The following is a 24,775-nucleotide window of genomic DNA, read 5'->3' as shown; positions in this document are numbered from 1 at the left end:
TATATTTATTTATCCTCTTCTTCATAAAATATGTATTACTTATTACCAAACCTCTTTCTACACATAGCTCAATTAAAGGCTCCCCATTTTCATTTACCCATGGCACCCCAAATATACCTACTACTCCCTCCACAACATTTTTGCCCACTTTAGCACTGAAATCCCCAACCACCATTACTCTCACACTTGGTTCAAAACTCCCCACGCACTCACTCAACATTAATTGTATTTCCATTATTTCTTATGGGAAATATTGCTTCACCTTTCAAACTTTTTGAATTTAGAACTAGCTCTGGAATGGATTAAGTTCGAAATTTGAGGTTCCACTGTATAATAATCGTCTTTCTTCTTTCTTTCAACAAACCAGCCGTATCCCACCGAGGCAGGGTGGCCCAAAAAGAAAAACAAAAGTTTCTCTTTTCAAATTTAGTAATTTATACAGGAGAAGGGGTTACTAGCCCCTTGCTCCCGGCATTTTAGTCGCTTCTTACAACACGCATGGCTTACGGAGGAAGAATTCTGTTCCACTTCCCCATGGAGATAAGAGGAAATAAACAAGAAAAAGAACTAGAAAGAAAATAGCAGAAAACCCAGAGGGGTGTCTATATATATGCTTGTACATGTATGTGTAGTGTGACCTAAGTGTAAGTAGAAGTAGCAAGACGTACCTGAAATCTTGCATGTTTATGAGACAGAAAAAAGACACCAGCAATCCTACCATCATGTAAAACAATTACAGGCTTTCGTTTTACAATCACTTGGCAGGACGGTAGTACCTCCCTGGGCGGTTGCTGTCTACCAACCTACTACCTAGGCTGTATAATAATATACGTGAGCGTGTTTGATAGGAGTGAATGGAGACAAATGGTTTTTAATACTTGACGTACTGTGGGAGTGTGAGCAAAGTAACATTTATGAAGGGATTCAGGGAAACCGGCAGGCCTGGAGATGGGAAGTACAGTGCCTGCACTCTGAAGGAGGGGTGTTAATGTTGCAGTTTAAAAACTGTAGTGTAAAGCACCCCTCTGGCAAGACAGTGATGGAGTGAATGATGGTGAAAATTTTTCTTTTTCGGGCCACCCTGCCTTGGTGGGAATCGGCCAGTGTGATAACAAAAAAAAAAAATACATATAAAATAATAATGTACTATATAATAATAATTACATTAATATACTGCTTCAAAAGGCCATCACTAGATGGCAGTGTTTACCACAACAAAGAGGGAGTGGTTGTGGCTGCCTTCACCTGTTACATAATGACATATTTTATTCATTTTAGAGTATATATCAGGTTTCTGTGTTATTTATATTGTTTATTATGTCATATTAGATGAACTGTGATAGATAAATAAGCCATATAGATGATATTAGCGAAATTATTCAAGAAGTATTTTGCTGGTCTCCAGACAAACTCTTATCTGCCGACAATACCACTACATGAAAGACATATTTTATTCATTATAGAATATTTATCAGGATTCTGTGTTATTTATATTGTTTATTATGTCATATTAGATGATTTGTGATAGATAAATAAGCTGTAGAGTTGATATTAGGGAAATTATTGAAGTATAGAATTCCACTGGAACGGATTAATTGAATTTCAGTTAATTTAAATGAGGAAAATTGACTCTGCAAACGAGCAAATCCAGTTGCGAGCAAGGTCATGGAACGGATTAAACTCGCAAGTAGAGGTTCCACTGTATTACTTATTCCGATGATAACTTAATCCAAGGGTCTACTGTATTTGGGAATTAACCTGTCAGTAGATGGGTTTATGAAGGATAAGGTTAAGGGTAAAGCAGCTGGAACTGATGGGATCATGACAGAAATGTTAAAAGCAGGGGGGGATATAGTGTTGGAGTGGTTGGTATTTTTGTTTAATAAATGTATAAGTTTATTGAGTATACCAGGAAAAGTGTATGGTAGGGTTATAATTGAAAGAATTAGAGGTAAGACAGAATGTAGGATTGCGGATGAGCAAGGAGGTTTCAGAGTGGGTAGGGGATGTGTAGATCAAGTATTTACATTGAAGCATATATGTGAACAGTATTTAGATAAAGGTAGGGAAGTTTTTATTGCATTTATGGATTTAGAAAAGGCATATGATAGAGTGGATAGGGGAGCAATTTGGCAGATGTTGCAAGTATATGGAATAGGTGGTAAGTTACTAAATGCTGTAAAGAGTTTTTATGAGGATAGTGAGGCTCAGGTTAGGGTGTGTAGAAGAGAGGGAGACTTCCCGGTAAAAGTAGGTCTTAGACAGGGATGTGTAATGTCACCATGGTTGTTCAATATATTTATAGATGGGGTTGTAAAAGAAGTAAATGCTAGGGTGTTCGGGAGAGGGGTGGGATTAAATTATGGGGAATCAAATTCAAAATGGGAATTGACACAGTTACTTTTTGCTGATGATACTGTGCTTATGGGAGATTCTAAAGAAAAATTGCAAAGGTTAGTGGATGAATTTGGGAATGTGTGTAAAGGTAGAAAGTTGAAAGTGAACATAGAAAAGAGTAAGGTGATGAGGGTATCAAATGATTTAGATAAAGAAAAATTGGATATCAAATTGGGGAGGAGTAGTATGGAAGAAGTAAATGTTTTCAGATACTTAGGAGTTGACGTGTCGGCGGATGGATTTATGAAGGATGAGGTTAATCATAGAATTGATGAGGGAAAAAAGGTGAGTGGTGCATTGAGGTATATGTGGAGTCAAAAAACGTTATCTATGGAGGCAAAGAAGGGAATGTATGAAAGTATAGTAGTACCAACACTCTTATATGGGTGTGAAGTTTGGGTGGTAAATGCAGCAGCGAGGAGACGGTTGGAGGCAGTGGAGATGTCCTGTCTAAGGGCAGTGTGTGGTGTAAATATTATGCAGAAAATTCGGAGTGTGGAAATTAGGAAAAGGTGTGGAGTTAATAAAAGTATTAGTCAGAGGGCAGAAGTGGGGTTGTTGAGGTGGTTTGGTCATTTAGAGAGAATGGATCAAAGTAGAATGACATGGAAAGCATATAAATCTATAGGGAAAGGAAGGCGAGGTAGGGGTCGTCCTCGAAAGGGTTGGAGAGAGGGGGTAAAGGAGGTTTTGTGGGCACGGGGCTTGGACTTCCAGCAAGCGTACGTGAGCGTGTTAGATAGGAATGAATGGATACAAATGGTACTCGGGACCTGACGATCTGTTGGAGTGTGAGCAGGGTAATATTTAGTGAAGGGATTCAGGGAAACCGGTTATTTTCATATAGTCGGGCTTGAGTCCTGGAAATGGGAAGTACAATGCCTGCACTTTAATGGTGGGGTTTGGGATATTGGCAGTTTGGAGGGATATGTTGTGTACGTATCTTTATACGTATATGCTTCTAAACTGCTGTATTCTGAGCACCTCTGCAAAAACAGTGATTATGTGTGAGTGTGGTGAAAGTGTTGAATGATGATGAAAGCATTTTCTTTTTGGGGATTTTCTTTCTTTTTTGGGTCACCCTGCCTCGGTGGGAGACGGCCAACTTGTTGAAAAAAAAAAAATGTATGAAAGAGGGGAAGGTACCTAGGTATTGGCAGAGAGCATGTATAGTCCCTTTATATAAAAGGAAAGGGGACAAAAGAGATTGTAAAATTATAGAGGAATAAGTTTACTGAGTATTCCAGGAAAAGTATACGGTAGGGTTATAATTGAAAGAATTAGAGGTAAGACAGAATGTAGGATTGCGGATGAGCTGGGAGGTTTCAGAGTGGGAAGGGGATGTGTAGATCAAGTGTTTACATTGAAGCATATATGTGAACAGTATTTAGATAAAGGTAGGGAAGTTTTTATTGCATTTATGGATTTAGAAAAGGCATATGATAGTGGATAGAGGAGCAATGTGGCAGATGTTGCAAGTATATGGAATAGGTGGTAAGTTACTAAATGCTGTAAAGAGATTTTATGAGGATAGTGAGGCTCAGGTTAGGATGTGTTGAAGAGAGGGAGAATACTGCCCGGTAAAAGTAGGTCTTAGACAGGGATGTGTAATGTCACCATGGTTGTTTAATATATTTATAGATGGGGTTGTAAAAGAAGTAAATGCTAGGGTGTTCGGGAGAGGGGTGGGATTAAATTATGGGGAATCAAATTCAAAATGGGAATTGACACAGTTACTTTTTGCTGATGATACTGTGCTTATGGGAGATTCTAAAGAAAAATTGCAAAGGTTAGTGGATGAGTTTGGGAATGTGTGTAAAGGTAGAAAGTTGAAAGTGAACATAGAAAAGAGTAAGGTGATGAGGGTATCAAATGATTTAGATAAAGAAAAATTGGATATCAAATTGAGGTGGAGGAATATGGAAGAAGTGAATGTTTTCAGATACTTGGGAGTTGACGTGTCGGCAGATGGTTTGATGAAGGATGAGGTTAATCATAGAATTGATGAGGGAAAAAAGGCGAGTGGTGCGTTGAGGTATATGTGGAGTCAAAAAACGTTATCTATGGAGGCAAAGAAGGGAATGTATGAAAGTATAGTAGTACCAACACTCTTATATGGATGTGAAGCTTGGGTGGTAAATGCAACAGCGAGGAGACGGTTGGAGGCAGTGGAGACGTCCTGTCTAAGGGCAATATGTGGTGTAAATATTATGCAGAAAATTCAGAGTGTGGAAATTAGGAAAAGGTGTGGAGTTAATAAAAGCATTAGTCAGAGGGCAGAAGAGGGGTTGTTGAGGTGGTTTGGTCATTTAGAGAGAATGGATCAAAGTAGAATGACATGGAAAGCATATAAATCTATAGGGGAAGGAAGGAGGGGTAGGGGTCGTCCTCGAAAGGGTTGGAGAGAGGGAGTAAGGGAGGTTTTGTGGGCAAGGGGCTTGGACTTCCAGCAAGCGTGCGTGAGCGTGTTAGATAGGAGTGAATGGAGACGAATGGTACCTGGGACCTGATGATCTGTTGGAGTGTGCACAGGGTAATATTTAGTGAAGGGATTCAGGGAAACCGGTTATTTTCATATAGTCGGACTTGAGTCCTGGAAATGGGAAGTACAATGCCTGCACTTTAAAGGAGGGGTTTGGGATATTGGCAGTTTGGAGGAATATGTTGTGTATCTTTATACGTATATGCTTCTAAACTGTTGTGTTCTGAGCACCTCTGCGAAAACAGTGATTATGTGTGAGTGAGGTGAAAGTGTTGAATGATGATGAAAGTATTTTCTTTTTGGGGATTTTCTTTCTTTTTTGGGTCACCCTGCCTCGGTGGGAGACGGCCAACTTGTTGAAGAAAAAAAAAAAAAAAGGTTAACCATAGAATTGATGAAGGAAAAAAGGTGAATGGTGCTTTGTGATATCTGTTGAGACAAAAAAACATTATCCATGGAGGCAAAGAAGGGAATGTGCAAGAGTACAGTAGACCCCCAGTTTTCATAATTAATCTGTTCCAGAAGGTTCTAAGTCTGAAAAGTGCGATAACCGAAGTAATATTTCCCATAAGAAATAATGTAAATCCAATTAACCCATTCCAGACACCCAAAAATATTAACAAAAAATACATTTTTTAACCCTTTCAGGGTCGAGAGTCCCTCTCCTAAACTTGTTCTCAGGGTTGAAAATTTTTCGGAAAAAAAAAAATTATTTTTTTCTTATGAAAAGATAGAGAATCTTTTCCTGATTTAATGATACCAAAAGTATGAAATTTGATGGAAAACTTATGGAATTATGCTTTCGCGAAGTTAGCAGTCTCGACGATGTTTATGCATCGGCCATTTCGCCCACTTTGAGCCCAATTTTTAGCCAATTCCAGTGTACTAGTCAACAAAAATCATAGCTATTTCGCTAGAACTCTATTTTTTTCTATCGAATGAGTACAAGAAACCACCCATATACCGATTTCAACTATCCAATAAAGTGGTCAGAAATTAGCAATTTTTCCAATTTCACACAAATTTCAAAAGATGCCAATTTCCAAATAGTGTCCAGAATAAACAAGACAGACATTCCTGGCACTAAAATAACATTTCCTCTGTTCACTAGTCACGCCCCCATGCCCCTCTTACATTTATTTTGCTTTCCACTTTGAATTTTTATTCTCACAAAAAATAGAGGATTTACTGTTATGCAGACTACTGCATTAGTGTAGAAATGGTATAAATAACACCAGCACACTTGTGAAAGAATATTAGACTCACCAGTTGACATGTATTGGATGCATGGCATGATTTGTTTACTTTTGAACTTTAACAAAAATGGAACATTTCTGCTACTTTGAGCTCAATTTCAAGGTACATTTCATTGTGAAACTAATCAAAATCATCTCAATTTCTGTAATATGTCTTCCATTCTATAAAATGAGACCAGGGAAACTAGAATACAACCATAAATACCATACGAAAATACAGTGCAAAGTCGCTGTTTTAAACCAAAAACACGGTCAAAGTTTTTTTTTTCTCATTACACACTGTGTGCTGCATGATTTTTGTTATACTGCGCACACTGACCACATAGACCCATTCTTTCATATGTAGGCCTACCAGCTTTCTCCTGCTAGATTTGAAGGTGCTAGAATTTAGGCGTACTAGTATATCAATAACCCTGGTGCGTAAGCCGTACTAGTACATCGGAAACTCTGAAAGGGTTAAAGTATAACTACAGTTTTACATACAGAAAACAGTGAGAAATGAATAGAAAGCAATAAATTTAATAATGAATGAACATTACATACTTTTATTGTTGGTATATGGAAGGTGAGGAGGGGAGAGGGAGAGGAGTTTATTGTTTGGATAGGGAATCCCTCTCCATAAGGACTTCAGGTATCAATGCCTTCTTTGGGGTTACTTTCCTTCTTTGTTTTTTACTGCCACCAGGACCAGCTTGAGAGTCACTGCACCCCTGTTGCACAAAAAATCTGTCCAGAGAGGTCTGTTTCTGTCATGTCTGTAAGATTTGCCTAAAATGGGACAAGACATTGTCATTGAACATGTTGCAGACACAGCTTGCAACAGCTTTCTTAGGGTGATGTTTCTCCGCAAAACGTTTCATCTTGCTCCATTTTGCACAAATATCCTTAATCGCTGAAGAAGGCACATTTTACCCCCCTCTCTTCCTCCTCTGAAGCAATATCCTCAGCTGCAGTCTGTTGCTGTTCCAGTTGAAGGTGTTGCAGCTCTTCAGTGGTTAGCTATTCCCTGTGGTCCTCCACCAACTCTTCCACACCCTGACCACTCACATCCAACCCCATGGACTTCCCCAATGCCACAATAGATTCCACAATAGGCGTAGGGTCCTCAGGGTCAGCCTCTAACCCTTCAAAATTCTTCTCTTGGACACATTCTGGCTGCAATTTTCTCCAGAGTTGAAAGTCCTGGAAGTCACTCCCTGCCAAGCCTTATTTATAAGGCTTATGCAATTAAGGATATAGAAGTGATCCCTCCAGAACTCTCTTAGGGTCATTTCAGTGTCTGAGGTCACTTCAAAGCACCTCTGAAAAATTGCTTTGTTGTACAATTTTTTGAAGTTTGAAATGACCTGCTGGTCCATGTGCTGGATGAGAGTAGTAGTATTAGGGGGCAAGAACTTCACTGTAATGAAATTACACTCCTCAAGCAATAGGTCTTCGAAGTCTGGAGGATGAGCAGGAGTGTTGTCCATTACGAGGAGGCACTTAAGTGGCAAATTATTTTCCAGGAGGTGTTTCTTCACACTCGGCCCAAATACTTCATGGACCCAGTCAAGGAAAATTAGCCCCTTGACCCATGCCTTACTATTAGCTTTCCACATCACACACAATTTACTCTTGACAACATTGTTTTTCTTAAACACTTGGGGATTTTCAGAGTGATACACAAGTAAAGGCTTCACTTTGAAATCCCCGCTAGCATTACCACAGAACAAAAGAGTTTGCCTATCTTTCATAGGCTTGTGTCCTGGCAGTGCCTTTTCCTCCTGCGTGATATAGTTCTTCTTTGGCATTTTCTTCCAAAAGAGGCCCGTTTCCTCACAATTGAAGACTTGTTGAGGGAGGAATCCTTCAGCCTCTACGTACCCCTTGAATTCGTCAACGAATGCTTTGGCAGCATGTTTGTCAAAACTTGCAGCGTCGCCATGCTTTATCACACTGTGTATGCCACTTAGCTTCTTGGTCTGTCAAACCAGCCTCTGCTGGCCTTAAATTCACTAATAGGAGCACTCATTCCCAGCATTTTCTTTACGAGATCCGCATGCAACTGCCTTGCTTTCTTGCAGATTATCCCCTCTGAAACACTGTTTCATTAGCATATTTACACCTTTTGCAACATCAGCTTCTTTGATTGCTGTTTTCTTTAACAGGATGGAACTGGTTGTTGATGTAGATTTCCCATACATCCTGGCAAGGTCTGCCACACGCACACCACTTTCATATTTTGCTATAACTTCTTTCTTGAATTCTATATTGTTTCTCACCTTCTTTACCAAAGGGCTGGCACTCTGAACTTTATTTTGCCCCATGGTGGCTGATTTCACAGTCAGCAAACAATAAACAAATACAGAAAGCACAAAAAACAATGGATGAAGGTGCAGAGTACTCCTTGCTGGACAAGAGAGAGGGACTGACTGTGATACGTGTGAGGTAGTGCGTCTGGCGGCCGGGTGGACACGTCTCATACCAACTATTTCCGAGTGGATCCACAAAATCTGAGGGGAAATTTTGCTGAAAAAAGGTGCTCTATTTCCAAATCGACCAGTTTCCACAACCGGCCTAAAACCAGGGGTCCACTGTATAGTGGAACCAACACTCTTATATGCATGTGAAGCATTAGTTGTAAATGCTACAGGGAGAAGGCTGGATGCAGTGGAAATGTCGTGTCTAAGGGCAATGTATGGTGTAAATATTATGCAGAAAATTGGTAGTGTGAAAATTAGGAGGTGTGGAGTTACTAAAAGCATTAATCAGAGGGCTGAAAAGGGTTGTTGAGGTGGTTTGGTCATTTAGAAATAATGGAACAAAGTAGAATGACTTGCAGAGCATATAAATCTGTAGAGAATGGAAGGCGGAGTAGTGGATCTTCCTTGAAGAGGTTGGAAGGGGTAAAGGAGGTTTTGTGGGGAAGGGGCTTGGACTTTCAGCAAGTGTGCATGAGCGTGTTAGAGATGAATGGAGACGAATGGCTTTTGGAACCACGTGCTGTTGGAGTCCGAGCAGGGTAATATTTTGTGAAGTGATTCAGAGAAACCGGTTAGCCAGACTTGAGGCCTGGAAATGGAAAGTACAATGCCTTCACTTTAGAGGAGGGGTTTGGGATATTGGCAATTTGGAGGGACATCTAAACTGTCATATCTGAGCGCCTCTGCAAAGATGGTGATTATGTATAAGTGATGGTGAAAGTGTTGAATGATGAAAGTTTTTTTTTTCCTTTTGGGTTACCATGCCTTGGTGGGATATGGCCAATATGTCAATCCTTTTTATCATCTGCTGCTTCTAGCAGTGTACATATTTCTTTGAATGTATATCACTTATAATTTAACCTTTAAGGGTTGGTGCCGTACTAGTACGGCTTGCACGCCAGGGTTGGTGCCGTACTAGTACGCATAAATTCTAGCGCCTTCAAATCTAGCGAGAGAAAGCTGGTAGGCCTACGTATGAAAGAATGGATCTATGTGGTCAGTGTGCACAGTATAAAAAAAATTCCTGCAGCACACAGTGCATAATGAGAAAAAAAAAACTCCGACCATATTTTTGGTTTAAAACAGCGACTTTGCAGTGTATTTTTGTATGCTATTTATGGTTGTATTCTAGTTTTCCTGGTCTCATTTTATAGAATGGAAGACATATTATGGAAATTGAGATGATTTTGATTGGTTTCACAATGAAAAGTACCTTGAAACTGAGCTCAAAGCAGCAGAAATGTTCGATTTTTGCGAAAGTTCAAAAGTAAACAAATCATGCCACACGTTCAGTACACGTCAACTGGCGAGTCTAATTTTCTTTCACAAGTGCACTGATATTATTTATATTATTTATACCATTTCTACACTAATGCAGTAGTCTGCATAACAGTAAATCTTCTATTTTATGTGAGAATAAAAATTCAAAGTGGAAAGCAAAAGAAATATAACAGAGGCCTGGGTATGTGTCTAATGAAGAGAGGAAATGTTATTTTAGTGCCAGGAATGTCTGTCTTGTTTATTCTGGACCCTGTTTGGAAATTGGCATCTTTTGAAGTTTGTATGAAATTGGCAAAATTGCTAATTTCTGACCACTTTATTGGATACTTGAAATGTGTAATTAGGTGGTTTCTTGTACTCATTCGATATAAAAAGTGGAGTTCTAGCAAAATACTTATGATTTTTGTCGACTGGTACATTGGAATTGGCCGAAAATAGGGCTCAAAGTGGGCGAAATTGCCGACGCGTAAACATCGGCGAGACTGCTAACTTCGCAAGAGCGTGATTCCATAAGTTTTCCATCAAATTTCATACTTTTGGTGTTATTATGATCAGGAAAAGATTCTCTATCATTTCATAAGATTTTTTTTTTTTTTTTTTTTTTTTTTTTCCGAAAAATTTTCGACCCTAAGAGCAAGTTAGGAGAGGGCCTGCCGACACTGAAAGAGTTAAATATTGTAAATGAAAAGCATTAAGTATGAGCTATGTCTTTATTCATATATAAAAAGGATCAGTTTATTATACTATACAGCCTCTCCTTACCTAACGACGGAGTTCCGTTCCTAAGACCATGTCAGTAAACAAATTCGTCCCGAAGTGAAGAGCATACTATAATAGTAGTGGGTTTATATCAGCTGTCTTTGTTATTGTTTTGTCACCTTTACACCATTTATAACATCTTCTTTCTTTCAACAAACTGGCCATATCCCACTGAAGCAGGGTGGCCCATAAAGAGAAACAAAAGTTTCTCGCTTTAATTCTAGTAATGTATACAGGAGAAGGGGTTACTAGCCCCTTGCTCCCGGCATTTTAGTCGCCTCTTACGACATGCATGGCTTACGGAGGAAGAATTCTGTTCCACTTCCCCATGGAGAATTTATAACTTATCTGATTGATTGATTGATTGTGGATGTTATGAATGAGAAGAAGCTGGATGTCCTGGCTTTAAGTGAAACAAAGCTGAAGGGGGTGGGAGAGTTTCAATGGAGAGGAATAAATGGGATTAGGTCAGGGGTTTCAAATAGAGTTAGAGCTAAAGAAGGAGTAGCAATAATGTTGAAGGATAAGCTATGGCAGGAAAAGAGGGACTATAAATGTATTAATTCAAGGATTATGTGGAGTAAAATAAAGATTGGATGTGAAAAGTGGGTTATAATAAGCGTGTATGCACCTGGATAAGAGAGAAGTGTAGAGGAGAGAGAGAGATTTTGGGAAATGTTGAGTGAATGCGTGGGGAGTTTTGAATCAAGTGTGAGAGTAATGATGGTTGGGGATTTCAATGCTAAAGCGGGTAAAAATGTTATAGAGGGAGTAGTAGGTAAATTTGGGGTGCCAGGGGTAAATGTAAATGGGGAGCCTTTAATTGAGCTATGTGTAGAAAGAGATTTGGTAATAAGTAATACATATTTTATGAAAAAGAGGATAAATAAATATACAAGGTATGATGTAGCACATAATGGAAGTAGTTTATTAGATTATGTATTGGTGGATAAAAGGTTGATGGGTAGGCTCCAGGATGTACATGTTTATAGAGGGGCAACTGATATATCGGATCATTATTTAGTTGTAGCTACAGTTAGAGTAAGAGGTAGATGGGAAAAGAGGAAGGTGGCAACAACAAGTAAGAGGGAGGTGAAAGTGTATAAACTAAGGGAGGAGGAAGTTCAGGTGAGATATAAGTGACTATTGGCAGAAAGGTGGGCTAGTGCAAAGATGAGAAGTGGGGGGGTTGAAGAGGGTTGGAATAGTTTTAAAAATGCAGTATTAGAATGTGGGGCAGAAGTTTATGGTTATAGGAGGGTGGGGGCAGGAGGAAAGAGGAGTGATTGGTGGAATGATGAAGTAAAGGGTGTGATAAAAGAGAAAAAGTTAGCTTATGAGAGGTTTTTACAAAGCAGAAGTGTTATAAGAAGAGCAGAGTATATGGAGAGTAAAAGAAAGGTAAAGAGAGTGGTGAGAGAGTGCAAAAGGAGAGCAGATGATAGAGTGGGAGAGGCACTGTCAAGAAATTTTAATGAAAATAAAAAAAAAATTTGGAGTGAGTTAAACAAGTTAAGAAAGCCTAGGGAAAGTATGGATTTGTCAGTTAAAAACAGAGTAGGGGAGTTAGTAGATGGGGAGATGGAGGTATTAGGTAGATGGCAAGAATATTTTGAGGAACTTTTAAATGTTAAGGAAGAAAGAGAGGCAGTAATTTCATGCACTGGTCAGGGAGGTATACCATCTTTTAGGAGTGAAGAAGAGCAGAATATAAGTGTGGGGGAGGTACGTGAGGCATTACGTAGAATGAAAGGGGGTAAAGCAGCTGGAACTGATGGGATCATGACAGAAATGTTAAAAGCAGGGGGGGATATAGTGTTAGAGTGGTTGGTACTTTTGTTTAATAAATGTATGAAAGAGGGGAAGGTACCTAGGGATTGGCGGAGAGCAAGTATAGTCCCTTTATATAAAGGGAAAGGGGACAAAAGAGAATGTAAAAATTATAGAGGAATAAGTTTACTGAGTATACCAGGAAAAGTGTACGGTAGGGTTATAATTGAAAGAATTAGAGGTAAGACAGAATGTAGGATTGCGGATGAGCAAGGAGATTTCAGAGTGGGTAGGGGATGTGTAGATCAAGTGTTTACATTGAAGCATATATGTGAACAGTATTTAGATAAAGGTAGGGAAGTTTTTATTGCATTTATGGATTTAGAAAAGGCATATGATAGAGTGGATAGAGGAGCAATGTGGCAGATGTTGCAAGTATATGGAATAGGTTGTAAGCTATTAAATGCTGTAAAGAGTTTTTATGAGGATAGTGAGGCTCAGGTTAGGGTGTGTAGAAGAGAGGGAGACTACTTCCCAGTAAAAGTAGGTCTTAGACAGGGATGTGTAATGTCACCATGGTTGTTTAATATATTTATAGATGGGGTTGTAAAGGAAGTAAATGCTAGGGTGTTCGGGAGAGTGGTGGGATTAAATTTTGGGGAATCAAATTCAAAATGGGAATTGACACAGTTACTTTTTGCTGATGATACTGTGCTTATGGGAGATTCTAAAGAAAAATTGCAAAGGTTAGTGGATGAGTTTGGGAATGTGTGTAAAGGTAGAAAGTTGAAAGTGAACATAGAAAAGAGTAAGGTGATGAGGGTATCAAATGATTTAGATAAAGAAAAATTGGATATCAAAGTGGGGAGGAGGAGTATGGGAGAAGTGAATGTTTTCAGATACTTGGGAGTTGACGTGTAGGCGGATGGATTTATGAAGGATGAGGTTAATCATAGAATTGATGAGGGAAAAAGGGTGAGTGGTGAGTTGAGGTATATGTGGAGTCAAAAAACGTTATCTATGGAGGCAAAGAAGGGAATGTATGAAAGTATAGTAGTACCAACACTCTTATATGGGTGTGAAGCTTGGGTGGTAAATGCAGCAGCGAGGAGACGGTTGGAGGCAGTGGAGATGTCCTGTTTAAGGGCAATGTGTGGTGTAAATATTATGCAGAAAATTCGGAGTGTGGAAATTAGGAAAAGGTGTGGAGTTAATAAGAGTATTAGTCAGAGGGCAGAAGAGGGGTTGTTGAGGTGGTTTGGTCATTTAGAGAGAATGGATCAAAGTAGAATGACATGGAAAGCATATAAATCTATAGGGGAAGGAAGGCGGGGTAGGGGTTGTCCTCGAAAAGGTTGGAGAGAGGGGGTAAAGGAGGTTTTGTGGGCAAGGGGCTTGGACTTCCAGCAAGCATGTGTGAGCGTGTTAGATAGGAATGAATGGAGATGAATGGTACTTGGGACCTGACGATCTGTTGGAGTGTGCGCAGGGTAATATTTAGTGAAGGGATTCAGGGAAACCGGTTATTTTCATATAGTCGGACTTGAGTCCTGGAAATGGGAAGTACAATGCCTGCACTTTAAAGGAGGGGTTTGGGATACTGGCAGTTTGGAGGGATATGTTGTGTATCTTTATATGTGTATGCTTCTAAACTGCAAAAACAGTGATAATGTGTGAGTGAGGTGAAAGTGTTGAATGATGATGAAAGTATTTTCTTTTTGGGGATTTTCTTTCTTTTTTGGGTCACCCTGCCTCGGTGGGAGACAGCCGACTTGTTGAAAAAAAAAAAAAAAAAAATCTGGTATATTTTTAAATGTTTATACAGTAGTGTACTGTATATTGAAATAAAAAGTATAGAAGAAATCAGCCCTAATATACTTCATTTAGATATAAATATGGTCAGAGAGCTCTTTGTAAGTCCAAGGTGTCAGTAAACGAGTACGTCGCTAAGTGAGGAGAGGCTGTACTGTATATATTTATTTGTAATTCCCAAGTGTATAAGAGGCTTATTATTTTATCACCTTTACTCCCTCACTAGTTATATTAATCAGAGCTCTTATTAGTCTCATAAACATTAGCATAAAAAGGTTTGTTTTTAAGTTTTAAGTCTTAACCCTTAATTTTTTCAGGTCATTGCTGGTCAGTTCTTATCAGACAAAAAAGTAGGAACATATGTTGAAGTTGATATGTATGGCCTGCCCACAGACACTATCAGAAAAGAGTTTAGGACACGCATGATTCCTGGCAATGGTCTCAATCCTCAGTATAATGAAGAACCTTTTCTCTTCCGTAAGGTGAGTTAAAAATATTTAAAATTTCTGTGGGAATTTTGCTTAAGTGAAAATAGTAATACCATGGAAATATACTTCTGCAATGTCTTTAATGTTCCAAAAAATGCATGTATAATTTTCACCATAATATTTCTCATGGTAGATTTTTTATTTAACATTTATTTGGATGATAAATATTCAAATATACAGTGGACCCCCGCCTTACGATCAGCTCCCAACTCGAACAATTATGTAAGTGTACTTTTGTACGTGCTTTTGTACGTGTATTTTTGGGGGTCTGAAACGGACTAATCTAATTTACAATATTCCTTATGGGAACAAATTCTGTATGGGAACAAATTCATTCGGTAACGGCACCCGAACAGACTTCTGGAATGAATTAATATCATAAGTCAGGGGTCCACTGTATTTTAAACTATCAGAATGTTTTTATTTTATTGTTTTTTATTAACACATCGGCCATTTCCCACCAAGGCAGGGTGGTCCGAAAAAAAAAATTTCATCATCATTCACTCTATCACTGTCTTGCCAAAGGCAAGCTTACACTACAGTTATAAAACTGCAACATTAACACCCCTCCTTCAGAGTGCTGTCACTGTACTTCCCATCTCCAGGAATTGAGTCTGTCCTGCCGGTTTCCCTGAATCCCTTCTTAAGTGTTACCTTGCTTATACTCCAAGAGCACGTCAAGTCCTCAAAACCATTTGTTTCCATTTGCTCACACACGCTTGCTAGAAGTCCAAGCCCCTCGCACACAAAACCACCTTTACCTCCTTCCTTCAACCTTTCCTAGGCCTACCCCTATCTCGCCTTCCCTCCACTACAGATTTATACACTCTCGAAGTCATTCTGTTTTGTCCCTTCCTCTCTACATGTCCAAACCATCTCAATAACCCCTCCTCAGCCCTCTGGATAATAGTTTTAGTAATCCCACACCTCCTCCTAATCTCCAAACTATGGATTTTCTGCATTATATTCACACCACACATTGCCCTCAGACATGACATCTCCACTGCTTCCAGCCTTCTCCTTGTTGCAACATTCACAACCTATGCCTCACACCCATACAAGAGCAACTCCCACTTTGTGTTAGATTCTTTATCTTTTAACCCCACACCTCTTGCCAACACCCAAGCATTCGCTTCTCTTACAACTCCATCTATAAATATATTGAACAACCACGGTGACATCACACATCCCTGTCTAAGGCCTACTTTTACTGGGGAATAATCTCCCTCTCACCTACATACTCTAACCTGAGCCTCACTATCCCTTCACTGCTTTCAATAACCTGCCTCCTATTCCATACATTTGCAACATCTGCCACATCACCCCCTATCCACCCTATCATATGTCTTTTCCAAATCCATAAATGCCACAAAAACCTCTTTACCCTTATCTAAATACTGTTCACCTATATGTTTCACTGCAAACATTTGGTCTACACCCTCCCTTATCCTGCTCTAAATCTTACTCTTAATTCTTTCAATAATAGCTCTACCATACGCTTTACCAGGTATACTCAACAGACTTCTTCTTTCAACGTACCAGCTGTATCCCACTGAGGTGGGGTGGCCCAAAAAGAAAAAAAGTTTCTCCTTTTAAATTTAGTAATACATACAGGAGAAGGGGTTACTAGCCTCTTGCTCTTGGCATTTTAGTTGCCTCTTACGACACGAATGGCTCACAGAGGAAGAATTCTGTTCCTCTTCCCGATGGAGAACTCAACAGACTTATTCCCCTATAATTTTTACACACTCTTTTGCCCCCTTTGCCTTTATACAAGGGAACTATACATGCTCTCTGCCAATCCCTAGGTACCTTACTCTCTTCCATACATTTATTAAATAAAAACACTAACCACTCCAAATCTATATCCCCACCTGCTTTTAACATCTCTCTCTTTATCCCATCATTCCCAGCTGCTTTACCCCCTTTTATTCTACCCACTATGCCATGCACTTCCCCCACACTTACAACTGGTTCTTCCTCACTCCTATAAGATGTTATTCCTCCTTGCCCTATATGCAAAATCACAGCTTCCCTATCTTCATCAACATTTAAAAATTCCTCAAAATATTCCCTCCATCTTCCCGATACCTCTAACTCTCCATTCAGTAACTCTTCTCTCCTATTTTTAACTAAGAAATTCCCTCGGCTTTCTCAGCTTATTAATCTCACTCCAAAACTTTTTCTTATTTTCAACAAAATTTGTTGATAACATCTCACCCACTCTCTCATTTGCTCTTTTTACATTGCTTCACCACTCTCTTAACCTCTGCTTTTCTCTATATATACCCCTTCCTCCTTGCATAACTTCTGCTTTGTAAAAACCTCTCATAGGTTAACTTTTTGTCTCTTACTACTCTCTTTACATCATCATTCCATCAGCCACTCTTTTTTCCCTCCCGCACCCACTTTTCTGTAACCACAAACTTCTGATGAACACACTAACACTATATTCTTAAATTTACAGTATACACCTTCTATCCCATTGCCTATACTCACACTAGCCCATCTGTCCTCCAACAGTTGTTTATATCTTACCCTAAATGCCTCCTCCTTTAGTTTATAAACCTTCACCTCTCTCTTACTTGCTGCTTCTATAGTCCTTGTATCCTATCTGCCTTTTACTCTTGCTGTAGTTACAATTAAAAAGTAATCTTGATATATCTGTAGCCCCTCTATAAACATGTACATCCTGAAGTCTACCCAACAGTCTTTTATCTACCAATATGTAGTCAGCCAAACTACTGTCATCATGCCCTTTATCATATCTTGTGTGCTTATTTATTCTCTTTTTTTTTAAAATATGTCTTACCTATAACCAAACCCCTTTCTATACAAAGTTCAATCAAATGCTCCCCATTATCATTTACACCTGGCACCCCAAACTTAACTACCATACCCTCTCTGAATGCTTCTCCTAGGTTAGCATTTAGGTCCCTTACCACAATTACTCTCTCACTTGGCTCAAAAGTTCCTACACACTCACTCAACATCTCCCAAAATCTCTCTCTGTCTCCTCTGCACTCCTCTCTTTTCCAGGTGCATACACACTTATTATGACTCACTTTTCACATCTGACCCTTATTTTAATCCACATAATCCTTAAATTTTTACATTTATATTCCCTCTTCTCTCTCCATTACTGATCCTTCATCATTATTGCTACCCCTTCCTTAGCTCTAACTCTCTCAGATGCTTCTGACTTAATAGTATTTATTTCTCCACACTGAAACTCCCCTACCCCCTTCAGCTTTGTTTTGCTTAGGGCTAGGACATCCAACTTCTTTTCATTCATAGCATTAACAATCATTTCTTTCTTTCTTATCATCCACACTACATCCACACACATTCTAATATCCCAATTTTATAAAGTTTTTCTTTTCCTTGTTTTTAGTAGTTTATACAGAAGAAGGGGGTTACTAGCCCATTGCTCCCGGCATTTATTCTCCTCCTACAACATGCATAGCTTACAGAAGAAGAATTCTGTTTCACTTCCCCATGGACATAAGCACAAATAAACAAGAACAAGAACTAGGAAGAAAATAGAAGAAAACCCAGAGGGGTTAGTATATACAGGTCCTCCATCACAAATCTGGCATCATTGGGACCTGTAGTGTGCCGGATTACTGAGTTTGCCGAATTACAGAGTGGTTAAGTTAGAATACACTTAATAAAATTAACCAACTTGACTTACACAGTTCATTGAACATCGGCAAAAATCGAACATTTCCGCTACTTTGAGCTCAATTTCAAGGTACTTTTCGTCATGAAAGCAATCAAAATCATGTCTATTTCTGAAATATATCTTCCATTCTATCGAATGAGTCCAAAACATGAGAATACAACCATAACGACCATACGAAAATATACTGCAAAGAGGCGGCTAATGGCTGAAAAGTGAACTCCCTTATTTATCGTCCATCTTTTTATTTTTGTTATACATTAAGAAGCATCTTTCCATCATACATTGCCCAAGTTTCAATGAGATAGCCCAAAAAACAACTGAGAAAAAAAATATTTACCAAAAATCATATATGGAAAGCCCAAGCCAGGTACTGGAAATAAGTCACTTTGTCTGACTTTTCTGGGTTATCCCAGGTTCTCTATACATACACTGCTATGTATGATAACCTATGTAACTGTATTTGTGTATACCTGAATAAACTTATTTACCTCTAGTCTCTCAACTGAGTACAAGAAATTGCCCATTCACTTATTTCAACTACCCAATAAAGTGGTCAGAAATTGGCAATTTGGCCGATTTCACACAAATTTCAAAAGATGCCAATTTCAAAATAGGGTCCAGAATTAACAATGCAGACATTCCTGGCACTAAAATAACATTTTCTCTGTTCATTAGTCATGTCTACAGGCCCCTCTTATATTACTCTTGCTTACCATTTGGAATTTTTATTCACAAAAAAAATAAAAAATTTACTGTTATGCAGACTACTGCATTATTGTAATAATTGTATAAATAATGTCAATCCATTCTTGACTCCTTACTGGAATTTGGACTGGCAGGTGGACAGGTATTGGACGGTGATGTCATTTGTTTACTCATGAGCTTTGCTAAAGAATAGAACATTTTTGCTACTGTGAGCACAATTTCAAGGTACTTTTCATCATGAAAGCAATCAAAATTATATCTATTTCTGTAATATATCTTTCATTCTATCAAATGAGACCGAAAAAATGAGAATATAACCATAACGACCATACAAAAATATACCGCTAAGCGGCCGCTAATGGCTGAGAAGTGAACTCCGCTATTTATGGTCTGATTTCTTTTATTTTTGGTGTACGTGAAGAAGTATTTTTCCATCATACATTGCCCAAGTTTGAATAAGATAACCCAACAAATAACTGAGAAAATAATAATAATAATAATATAATAAAAATAATAATGTCTTTATTTACTACACGTACATGTACAAGGTATACAGGCCTAGCTGACATCAGTGACATACTACTGTAAAGAAAGGCACTTGTTATGCTGAGTATTTCAAGAAAATTAGGTCAGTGTCCCAGGATAACACCCACACTAGTCGACTAACACCCAGGTACCCATTTATTGATGGGTAAACATAGACAACAGGTGTAAAGAAACATGCTTAATGTTTCTACCCTGCTGGGAATCGAATATTTACCAAAAATCATATATGGCTAACCCAAGGTACTAAAAATAAGCCACATTGACTTTTTTGGGGTTATCCTAGGTTCTCTACACATATGCTGCTATGTGTGATAATCTATAGAGATAAAATAACTTTTTTGTTTCATGTTTATGGTGGAGTACAAGTGTATATTATAGTTAGTCCTGTGCTATACTCCGTTTTCTCTAATATAAGCCCCCAAGACAAGGATAGGAGAACGGTATTTGTTTACCATATCCTCTTCATAACTCTGTCAAACTGCTCAGTTTTATGCCAAATATTATTCATTCTGGAGTATTTAACATGTTTTATGTTATTTATATTGTTTATGTCATATTAGATCAATTGTGATAGGCAAATAAGCTGTAGTGTTGATATTAGTGTAATAATAAAGCATATTCTCCTGCTTCATGAGACTCAGCTCATGGCAACTGACAGTGGCTTCAAAGCCACCTTATCTTTAATGGATAATGTACTGTGTAGGTGCTTTACATAATGAGAAACATTTCTTTTATTCATTGGAACCATGGCTAGGACTAAAAGTAAACAGGTTAAAACAATAAATGGAGAAAAAGAAATTGGAATGACTTGTGCAGCAAGTAGCGCCACCAAACAGTACCAGCAGGTTGGTGTAGCGACCCTGGAAATTTGAAATTATGCTAGCCAAAATTAGTGCCGAATAACTGAAGGAACCGAATAACTGATTGCCGGATTTGTGATGGCGGACCTGTATATGCTTGTACATGCATGTGTAGTGTGACCTAAGCGTAAGTAGAAGTAGCAAGACACACCTGCAACCTTGCATGTTTATGAGACAGAAAAAGAATAGTTTTATATTTAGTAAATTACAAATGCCAGTGTTTTTAAAGAAAGAATAACTTATTAGAAAAATGCGATAATTTTATAATTCATATTCATAAGCAAAATTTTTTGACCAGAGTAGTGTAAATGCTGTAACATAGCAGTCAACTATAGATCAGTCACTAATTTTGATTTATTCTGAGATGCTTTTACCATCACTTTATACATATACATGAACACTGTATATTCTTGTTATCTGGCATTATACACCCTGCGGGTGTTACTGTAATTCAGATCATGTAATATCATACTTTATCATATTACTTCATGAAACAGGTTGTATTGCCTGACTTAGCTGTCCTACGATTTGGTGTGTTTGATGAAAATGGTAAGATGCTGGGACAGAGGATCCTGCCTCTGGATGGGTTACAAGCAGGTTATCGTCACATCTCTCTACGCACGGAAGGCAACTTTCCCATGTCACTGCCTATGTTGTTCTGTAACATTGAACTAAAGATCTATGTTCCTGATGGTCTTGGCGGTAGGTGTATAATATTTAATGTACATTCATGGTGGAAAGGTGATTGAATTATAGGGAAGGAATGTTTGTATATCAGAAGGCATTTAAAAGTAAATGTATAAATAAGCAATGTGATGAGGGGTAACAAAAAGTCTAGGCAATAATAGACTGAATATCAGATTGAAGGGGAGTATGGAGGAACTGGATGTATTTATTTATTAATTGAATAAATATATAAATAAAATTTAATTAAATTATAGAGCTAATGTAATTTCTTGATATTACTGCATATACATTTTCAAATGTACATGTTAAAAAATATTTTAACTCTTTTTAAGACTTGATGGATGCCCTTTCGGACCCTCGAGCCTTCTTGAGTGCCCAAGAAAAGCGAGAGGAACAGATGAAGGCAATGGGTATTGAAGCTTCTGATATTGACACAAAAGCACTGAAAGGGGCAGGGGGTAAACCAGGTGGAGCAAAGGCTGGAGTGCCAGGAGGTAAACCTGGAGCACCAGGTGTTGGTGCTGGCGCTAAAAAGGAAGATGAACTTAGTAAGTACAGCAGCTAATACAGATATTTTCTTTATTTCTTGACTAAAAAAATAAATAATGAGGTGAGAAGAGTAAATACAGTGGAACCTCAGTTTTCGTGATTAATCCATTCTAAAAAAGTCTGACGAAAACTGAATTGTATGAAAACTGAAGCAATATTTCCCATAAGAAATAATGTAAATCCAATTAATCCATTCCAGACACCCAAAAATATTAACATAAAATACATTTTATAGAGAATAACTGTAGTTTTACATACAGAAAACAATGAGAAATAAAAATAAATGGCTAATGAAATGGATAAATGAACATTTAACATCACTTTTACCTTTATTGAAGACTCTTGTTGGTGTATGGAAGACGGTGAGTAGGGGAGAGGGAGGAGGAGAGGTTATTGTTAGGAAGGGAAATCCCTTTCCATAAGGACTGCAGGTATCTAGGCCCAATCCGGGGTTGTTTCCCTTTGTCTTTTACTGGAACTAGGACCAGCTTGAGAGTCACTGTACCCCCGTCGCACAAAAAAATCTGTCCAGGGAGGTCTGTTTCTGGCATCTCTTTAAGATTTGCCTAAAATGGGACAAGGCATTGTCATTGAACATGTTGCAGACATGGCTTGCAGCAGCTTTGTTAGGGTGATATTTCTCCACAAAACTTTGCAACTCACTTCACTTTGCACACATGTCCTTAATCACTGAAGAAGACACATTCTCCCCTCTCTCTTCCTCTTCCTCCTCCTCCTCCTCCTCCTCCTCCTCTGAAGCTATTTCCTCAGCTGCGGTCTGTTGCTCTTCCAGTTGAAGGTCTTGCAGCTCTTCAGTGGTTAGCTCTTCCCTGTGTTCATCCACCAACTCTTCCACATCCTGGCCACTCAAATCCAACCCCATGGACTTCCCCAAAGACACGAGATTCCACAGTAGGCGTAGGTTCATCAAGGTCAGCCTCAAACCCTTCAAAATCCTTCTCTAGGACACATTCTGGCCACAATTTTCTCCAAGCAGAGTTCATTGTCCTGGAAGTCACTCCCTGCCAAGCCTTATCTATAAGGCAATTGAGGATATTGAAGTGATTCCTCCAGAGCTCTCTTAGGGTCAATTCAGTGTCTGAAGTCACTTCAAAGCACCTTTGAAACAGTGCTTTGGTGTAGAGTTTTTTTGAAATTTGAAATGACCTGCTGGTCCATGGGCTGGAGGAGAGGAGTGGTATTAGGGGGCAAGAACTTCACTGTGATGAAACTACACTCCTCAAACAATTGGTCTTCCAAGTCTGGAGGATGAGCAGGAGCATTGTACATTACCAGGAGGCACTTGAGTAGCAATTGATTTTCCAGGAGGTATTTCTTCACGCTCAGGTCAAACACTTCATTGACCCACTCAATGAAATTTTGCCTTGTGACCTATGCCTTACTGTTAGCCTTCCACATCACATACAGTTTACTCTTGGTGACATTGTTTTTCTTGGACATTCAGGGATTTTCAGAGTGAGGCACCAGTAAAGGCTTCACTTCGAAATCCCCACTAGCATTACCACAGAACAAAAGAGTTAGCCTATCTTTCATAGGCTTGTGTCCTCTCTGGCATTTTCTTCCAAAAGAGGCCTGTTTCGTCACAATTAAAGACTTGTTGGGGGAGGATTTTTTCAGCCTCTACGTACTTCTTGAATTCATCAACGAATTCTTCAGCCCCATGTTTGTCCGAGCTTGCAGCATCACCATTCCTTACTACACTGTGTATGCCAGTTCGCTTCTTGAATTTGTTGAATCAGCCTCTGCTGGCCTTAAATTTACTAACAGCAGCAATCGTTCCAGGCATTTTTTTGCGAAATCCACATGCAACTGCCTTGAGTTTTTGCAAATTATTGCCTTCGAAACACTATCTCCCGCTAACAGTTTTTCGTTGATCCACACCAACAACAACTTCTCAACATCTTAGATTGTTTGCGATCTCTGTTTAATTAGCACATTTACCCCTTTCACAACATCAGCTTCCTTGATTTCTTTTTCTTCGCCAGGATGGAACTGATCATTGATGCAGACTTCCTGTACATCCTGGCAAGAACGGCCACACATATGTCACTTTCATACTTTGCTACAAGTTCTTTCTTGAATTCTATCATGTTTCTCGCCTTCTTTATCAAAGGGCTGGCACTCTGAACTTTCTTTGGCCCCATGGTGGCTTATTTAGTAGTCACACTTAGTAAACAAGCACAAAAAACAAGGGATTATTACGAAATGTTTTGGATGAATGCACGAGGTGATGCTCACTCAACAAGAAACAAAGGCAGACTAAGTAATGAACGCATTGGATGCTTTGTGTGTGTGCTTGAGTGGCTGAGTCACTTGGACACATTTGGTACGGACCATTTTCAGCTCTATGAAAACCGAGCAGATGTACAAAAACTGGGACAAAATTTTGACAAAAAAGTTGTTGAAAACTGAATCCTATGAAAACTGGGGCATATGAAAACCAAGGTTCCACTGTAGATGAAAGATACTGAACACAATAGTACAGTGGAACCTCGGCTTGCAAATTTAATCTGTTCCGTGACCTTGTTCGTATATTGATTTGTTCGTATGCCGAGTCAATTTTCATCATTTAAATTAATTGAAATGGCATTAATCTGTTCCACTGGAATTCCTGCTCTTAGGAAGAATGACAGAATACTTCAGTATGATGCTAATATAAACTCTATGGCTTACTTATATATCACAATTCATCTAATTTCACCATCACTCAAGGAATGCACAACAGGTTCATCATTATCAGTATTCAGCATTTCTTCGATGTCAGCTTCATGTAACTCCATTAGCACACAGTCAAGATGAGTAAATAGCATTGTCAATGCTTATTGCTTGGGTACGTTTATTCTGTTAGTGGGTAGGATCTGTGAAGGACCTGCCTGGTATGGGCCAACAGGCCTACTGCAATGTTCCTCCTTTCTTATGTTATTATGTATCCACGACACTAATCATACCCAGCCCCTCCCACTCATATATTTGTTCAATCTCTTTTTAAAGCTACCCATGGTTCTATCGAAGCTA

The 24,775-nt window shown here is 38.8% G+C and overlaps 1 protein-coding gene across 3 annotated transcripts in view; it reads left to right on the top strand.

Moving 5' to 3' along the window:
* Positions 1–24,775, top strand: part of LOC128688722 (1-phosphatidylinositol 4,5-bisphosphate phosphodiesterase-like) — a 224,259-nt gene that overhangs the window by 89,315 nt on the left and 110,169 nt on the right. For all 3 annotated transcript variants that reach the window (XM_070084641.1, XM_070084640.1, XM_070084642.1), the window contains exons 10-12: positions 14,537–14,701; positions 21,001–21,205; positions 21,523–21,738. In XM_070084641.1, coding sequence (XP_069940742.1) covers positions 14,537–14,701; positions 21,001–21,205; positions 21,523–21,738 — 586 coding nt within the window. The remainder of the gene's footprint in view (positions 1–14,536; positions 14,702–21,000; positions 21,206–21,522; positions 21,739–24,775) is intronic.

This window comes from Cherax quadricarinatus, chromosome 13 (genome assembly GCF_038502225.1).
Source record: "Cherax quadricarinatus isolate ZL_2023a chromosome 13, ASM3850222v1, whole genome shotgun sequence".
Lineage (NCBI taxonomy): Eukaryota > Metazoa > Arthropoda > Malacostraca > Decapoda > Parastacidae > Cherax > Cherax quadricarinatus.
The sequence above is the reverse complement of the archived record's forward strand: the minus strand, read 5'-3'. Positions and strand labels throughout refer to the sequence as shown.